The sequence below is a fragment of the Triticum urartu genome, chromosome 6 (genome assembly GCF_003073215.2).
Source record: "Triticum urartu cultivar G1812 chromosome 6, Tu2.1, whole genome shotgun sequence".
NCBI lineage: Eukaryota > Viridiplantae > Streptophyta > Magnoliopsida > Poales > Poaceae > Triticum > Triticum urartu.
In genome coordinates, this window is record NC_053027.1 from 384006699 (window position 1) to 384012627 (window position 5929).

The window sequence follows — 5929 nt, forward strand, 5'->3', positions numbered from 1 at the left end:
AAAAATAGGTGGAAAAGCTGGCAGTTGCCATGTAAGGGGAACGTCAGTTGCCATGTGTCATAACTAGCAGTTGCCATCCAGCAGCAGTTGCCATGTTAGCAACCTTGAAAGAATGATAAAAATGTCTGATCTGCCATGAATGCAATTTCAAACCTAGGCGTGGGATGAGCTCACAAGACAACGGTAAAAAGATGGCAGTTGCCATAAGGTACATTAAAGTTACCATTTGGCCTACATTCCACTTGCCATGTGAAAAACAAAAATAGAAGTTGCCACACGTTTAGAAAGTAAATAAAATATCATTTGGTAAAACAGCGGTTGCCACGTGGGGGGGGGGGGCGATGACAGAAGACAATGTGACAAGCTAAACGAATGCATTGGAAAATCAAAAAATATAGCGCTATGTCAATGAAAGCGGATGAAGAAACCTACTTCCTGACTGCCTTCCTCAGGTCTGGCAACACGACAGGATCCCCGGTGTTGGTTGTCGTCGTGCGAGGAGATGTCCTAGTGGAAGTGGTATCACCGGCAATGGGGGCACCTTTGTTCAACCGAGCAGAAACACGGGTTGGCGTTGGCGCCTGTTTCTTCGTAATTGCTCGTCCACCAGCTGTCGGCTTGCTGCACGTATGAGATGGAGGTCAAAAAAAGAGGTGGCAATTGTCAGACAACAATCTCTTTGCCGCGTTTGAAAGAACACAAGTGCAAAAAAGAGGATGAGTCTGTTCGAAGAAAATAGACAAAGCAAAAAGCTAAGATGAAAGTCGAACCTCTTCCTGGCAGCTACAGGGTCGGTCCTAGACCTCTTGCCAGCAGAAACTTGCCCAGCACCCTCTGGAGCCATCCCCCTCTTTGATGGCAAAACCCCTTCGCCTCTCACAGCCGTGTGTTGTTTGACTTTATCTGGTTGGGGGACATCTGTTGCATCCTTGCCCTTGTTACCACCTGCGTGAACTTCAGCGTGTTCATCATCATCGGTGTCCTCTTGCACATTATCCATGACATCATCGTCATCCTTGCTGAGACCAGCGTCTCCACCTAGTTCATCTTGTGTGTCAGCGGGCTCCTGGGAACTGTTGTAGTCATACCGGCCACGGCAACCGGTTGGACGGTGTGTACGTTCTGGGACGAATGAAGTGAATTGCCTCGCAACCGCGTCGCCGTCAGAGCCACTGAGGGACGTCCACCCCTCAACCAACTTCCCGAGCAAGCTAGTCATTCCAGATGCAAACTGCCCTATTAGCTGCTCAACAGGTGCCCTCGCCTGTACACAAAACAAAGAGGCATCAATGACAACCCCGTATTGCAACCACTTGCACGACATCGAAAAATACTCCACGGCAAACCATATATGTAGATCTTTTGATTACCTCTGAAGGACAAGACGGAGCTGAGTGCACGTCCATCCACTTTTCAAAGTTTTGAGGCCCCCCAAACACGCTGTAGTCTATAGAATGCTTGGCCATCAGCTGGGGAGAAAGAAAAAAAAGTAGCAAACGATATAAGAGAGAGAATGATGAACACTGACTAGCAGTTCATGTGTTGCAAAAAAAAGCAGAACTAACCTGCAGTTTACCATATTTGCTATCAGTTACCCTGTCTGCAGCAAGCACAGCCTTGACAGCATCGATAGTCCACGCAGAAACAACAAACTTGTGCGCAGGCAGCGGGCCTCCTGTCCCAGTGAAGTCCATGGTGGACAGATCAAGGCAGTCGACGTACATGAGCTGATGTACAACAATTTTAAAAATAAAGAAAAATCAGTTGCGGTCATGGTATTTTGCGACAAATAACAGGATAAAATATATGGTATTTTACGAAGAATATGCCATCTGCATGTGCTAGTTGCCATCATAGAGTGATGGCAGTTGCCATCATAGTATGATGGCAGTTACCATGTTGTCATGTTGGCAGTTGCCATCACAGTATGATGACAGTTGCCATATAGTCATGATGGCAGTTGCCACATAATCAACATGGCAGTTGCCATCTTGTTATGATCATGTTGACATGCATGAATAAAGATGTGTTAAAAAATAGTGTTCACATAAAGGACCGGTAAAAAAATACCATTAAATGCAGTCGACAACCCTTCTGGTACACCTTGCTTGCAAATGCATCATGCAGGAAGTCGGCAATGAACTTACACCAGTTCATGTTCTTCACATCTTTCAGTTTCGCCTGCACCACATAAAATTCAGGACAAGGAGTTGCCGCGTCAGAATTCCAATGGAAAAAACAACCAAAAAACTGTCAGTGACTAGCTTGCACATGACATCGGAGCAAAAAAATTGAAGGAAAAATAATGTAGTAAAGATAGATCATTCACCAGGATGGGGAAGCATTTGTTGCTTGGGCGAAGAGAAGTGGTCGGCGCGAAAATGGCTGAGATGAGGTACATGAGTAGCTTCATCTTGAAAACATCTCCGTGCGTCGTCATGGCCTCCAACGAATCTGCCACTGCAGTCGTGTTCGGCATGGATTCCAACCCAGGAAACAAACGGGGGAACAGCGCTTCCTCGATCTCGTTGTTGACCTCGTACGGGACTTTGATATGTCCACGGGGCACACCCAACGTGCAGAACACGGATTCCTCATTCAGCGGTAGTCTTCCGCGTCCCGGAATCACGAATTCTCTGGAGGCGGGGTCGTAGATCTCACCAAGCCAATCGCATACAGGGTTGACAAGGTTCGTGCACCGGACAACCATCATAGACTGCATACCCATCTCAGCAGCAGCCCCCTTCTGATCGTCGCTGAATTTGTCAGTCAACGCAGTCAGTCGTTCTTGGGAGGCTCTGTTACGAATACGTTTCTTCTTCTGCAAAAAACAGACATAAAGTGATCAGTTGTTGCCATGTTTTGGCAAAAAAGAGATCAGTTGTTGCCGCGTTTTGCAATGTAAAGAAATTTTAGTTCGTGTCAGACGACTGCAAGCTCAAGGTGTCAACCATTAACATACAGCAGGAGGAAGGGGGGATGTATGAACATTTACCTCATCACCCTCTTTTCTTCGCCCAGTTGCCCGATTACGCTGTGGTGGATCCATGAAATCATCATCGTCGTTTTGACGATCACCACGAGCCATTCTGCTGAGATGAGAACGGACCAAATTGTCATGGTAGAAATGTAAATGCAAAGAGGTCAGCAAAAACTTGCCACATGCAAAGCATATGTATGGCATCTGATACATTTGATATGCAAAGTCGGTTGCCACATTATGCAACCAATTTGCCACATTGTCTTATATGCAGAATGGCAACAGACAGTGTGTTCACACTCTATTTGCCACATGAATATACTATCCAGGTGGCAACAGGCACACTTTATGTGCACAGTGGTTGCCATCCAGTGCAGTTGGCTCGTGAATGTACATTGACTACCGATTGTGGCAACTATCACAGTGTGGTTACTATCACATATCATTCGGAAAAACACTGGCCGCAATGAAAATAGCATGATTGTGGCACCTAACACAGGAATTCAGCAAATCTTAGTTGCCACACGGAGAAAGAGCGTGTGCGTGGCAACTATCACATTACTTCAGCAAAATTATTTGCCACATGGAAGAGCGTGTGTGTGGCAACTATCACAGTCATTGAATGAAAAATAGTTGCCATGTGAGAAAGCTTACATGTGGCAACTAACACAATCATTTCAGTAATTTGTTGCCGCAAGGGGAAACACGTTTGTGGCAACTATCAAATTTGTTCAGGGAGTTAGTGGTCGCACAAACATGATAGTTAATGTAACTATCAAGTTTGCCTCATACTGCATTTTCGAAACCAAACTAACTAGATCTAGGGTTCAATGGCAACTACCTCGACTTCAAATTCACCCTCAAAATTCTCCCACGAACTGACTGCAAACACAAAATCGAACCAACGCACATCAAAAACAACCCCGGGAGACACCTTCTCAATCCATAGGCAATACTAGTGCGTGCCTCCGAACAGGCAGAACCACGCCGACGATGTCGCCGCCGCGCCCGCGACGAAACTGACCAGTGCAACCAAAAGCGGCTAGCAGACGACTTCGGCGCCGGCAGGAACGCCGACGCATCGACAAATCGCCTGAATTTCTACGAATCTCGATCGAGGAATCGAACAAGGAGGGAAGGGGAGGAAATGCAGGAAGGGATTGTGAGGGTTGCAGCGAGCAGTACCTTCAACCCGCAGGCGCTCCGGCGAGCCGCTCCGTTCCGGCGAGCACCACCGACGGTCCCGAACACCGTCGATTCTTCCGCCTCCGCCGTCGCCTTCTCCCCTCGCCTTCTCCTTCGATGGTTTGAAATGCGAGTGGGTTCTGCCGGTAACTGCGGTGCGGGTGAGTAAATGGAAGCGTGAGGGAGAGGGGGCAGAGGCGTGCGACGTCAACCGCAGTCGAAGCGTGGCGTGCGGGCGCATTGCAGTTCCACCGCACGACTCAGATGGCAACCGCTGACCGCGGGGTGGCAACCAACGTGCGGGCGAACCTACTCGCACACTGCACACGCGCCTCATCCTACGTGGCACAAAAAACCACCTGGTTTGTTCCAAGATTCGTGCACACACCTGCCAACGGTGATGCTTGCGTGTGGTCGGGGTGGTGAACGCCCACACGTGTGGGCGTTAACATTTCCGTAAAACATTAGATGTTGTTTATCTTCAACCTCTTACTCTTTTTCGCAACGTAACAGCCGGTTTACCAGGCCTAACCTCCTGCCTCCGCCCACCTCCCCGCGGCAGGCGGCTATCACCATGATCGCCGTCCCGTCCTTCCCTCCACCTCGAACCATATGATGATAGTTGCATATTAGAAGAAAGATTATGGTTGCATGTGACCCAATCTCTATTTAAGAATTTCCCAGTGTTATAGTATTTGAAGTAATCTTTATTTAAGAATTTCCTAGTGTTATAGTTTTTGAAGTAGTTCCTCCGACAATATCTTGCAGTTTTCTATACCGAGAAAGGACAAACATTGCCTCATCAAGTAGACTGCCGGAGTGTCACGGCCAAGTATATAGCCATAAAAGTCCGAGTTTGGTTCCATGTTCATTCCATGCTACGCGTCACTATCAAACTCGGATTTTTTTCAAAACTGTCAGACTCGGCTTCAAACCGGCCAAGGAAAAAAGTCTTTGAACTTTGTAAGCTAGTTCAGAAGACAAAACTCGTTGTGAGTGCCTAGATGAATATCTTTTAATTTGTTGTAGGTGATATTTGCCCGGATTGGGTTTGAGATATCAAGCTCAAACATATAAAATTTGTTTCTTAATAGAAGAGTTAGCAGAAAATATAATCATCACCCAGTCTAAACATAAGAAAAGAGAAGAGACAGGGAAGACAACGTCAGGCAGGAGACTGATAAATGTTCTAGCTTTTAGGATGAAGGCGTCCAACAGGATTATAGGATCAAGGCGCATATTCAGAATATGGCACTACTAACCTGTGATTCCGACGTCGTACCCAAGTATGAGCCCGCCGGAGGTCGCCGTGAGGCAACTCATCACTACCGTGAATGTTATCTTGCCCCCGCCGTAACCAGCCCCGACAGCAAGTGCTCTCCCATCACACATAGCCCTATGGCAAAGAGAGCTCTGCGGTTTGACTGAGACCTTACAAGCTACTATCTCTCTGCTCGGAAATCTGAACGCAAGTACGCGGCATGATAAGCATTAGATAATGGTGCTTGTAACGGTGCAGGTGTTGTTGGAATTATCTGCCTTAGGCATCTTCAACGCGAACCTCTAAAACAAACACATTGTCCGCGAAGGACGGGTTCATAAACAGTGGTACGATAGTACGAAAGCCGGTCATCCAATAATATTCATCAAAACATTCAAACATATTTTAAATGGAATTTGGACAAACCAAATTCTTTTATGTAAACCGGACGATTGTCATTTAAACATAACCAAATTTATTACATTTTTGACATATTTTAATTA

General features: G+C 46.7%; 1 protein-coding gene and 1 long non-coding RNA gene across 2 annotated transcripts; both read right to left on the reverse strand.

The window, feature by feature from the left end:
* Positions 1–1213: 1213 nt before the first annotated feature.
* On the reverse strand, positions 1214–1644 carry LOC125513627. The gene is made up of 3 exons (XR_007286057.1): positions 1566–1644; positions 1371–1447; positions 1214–1264 (listed from the first exon to the last, which is right to left on the reverse strand). It is a non-coding gene; the product is annotated as an uncharacterized LOC125513627 (long non-coding RNA).
* A 399-nt stretch (positions 1645–2043) lies between these two features.
* Positions 2044–5557, reverse strand: LOC125516800. The gene is made up of 4 exons (XM_048682109.1): positions 5428–5557; positions 3822–3862; positions 2330–2821; positions 2044–2181 (listed from the first exon to the last, which is right to left on the reverse strand). Exons 1-4 carry the CDS (start codon positions 5555–5557, stop codon positions 2044–2046), a joined length of 801 nt encoding a protein of 266 aa, XP_048538066.1.
* Positions 5558–5929: the final 372 nt, after the last annotated feature.

Excerpts from the sequence above, each read along its gene's own strand:
- LOC125516800 (XM_048682109.1), bottom strand. The coding sequence starts at position 5,557 with ATGTGTGATGGGAGAGCACTTGCTGTCGGGGCTGGTTACGGCGGGGGC. Across the intron at positions 3,863-5,427 it reads GTACGACGTCGGAATCACAG|TCAGTTCGTGGGAGAATTTT; the intron begins GTTAGTAGTGCC and ends TTGTGTTTGCAG. Across the intron at positions 2,822-3,821 it reads AGGGTGAATTTGAAGTCGAG|AAGAAGAAACGTATTCGTAA; the intron begins GTAGTTGCCATT and ends TGTTTTTTGCAG.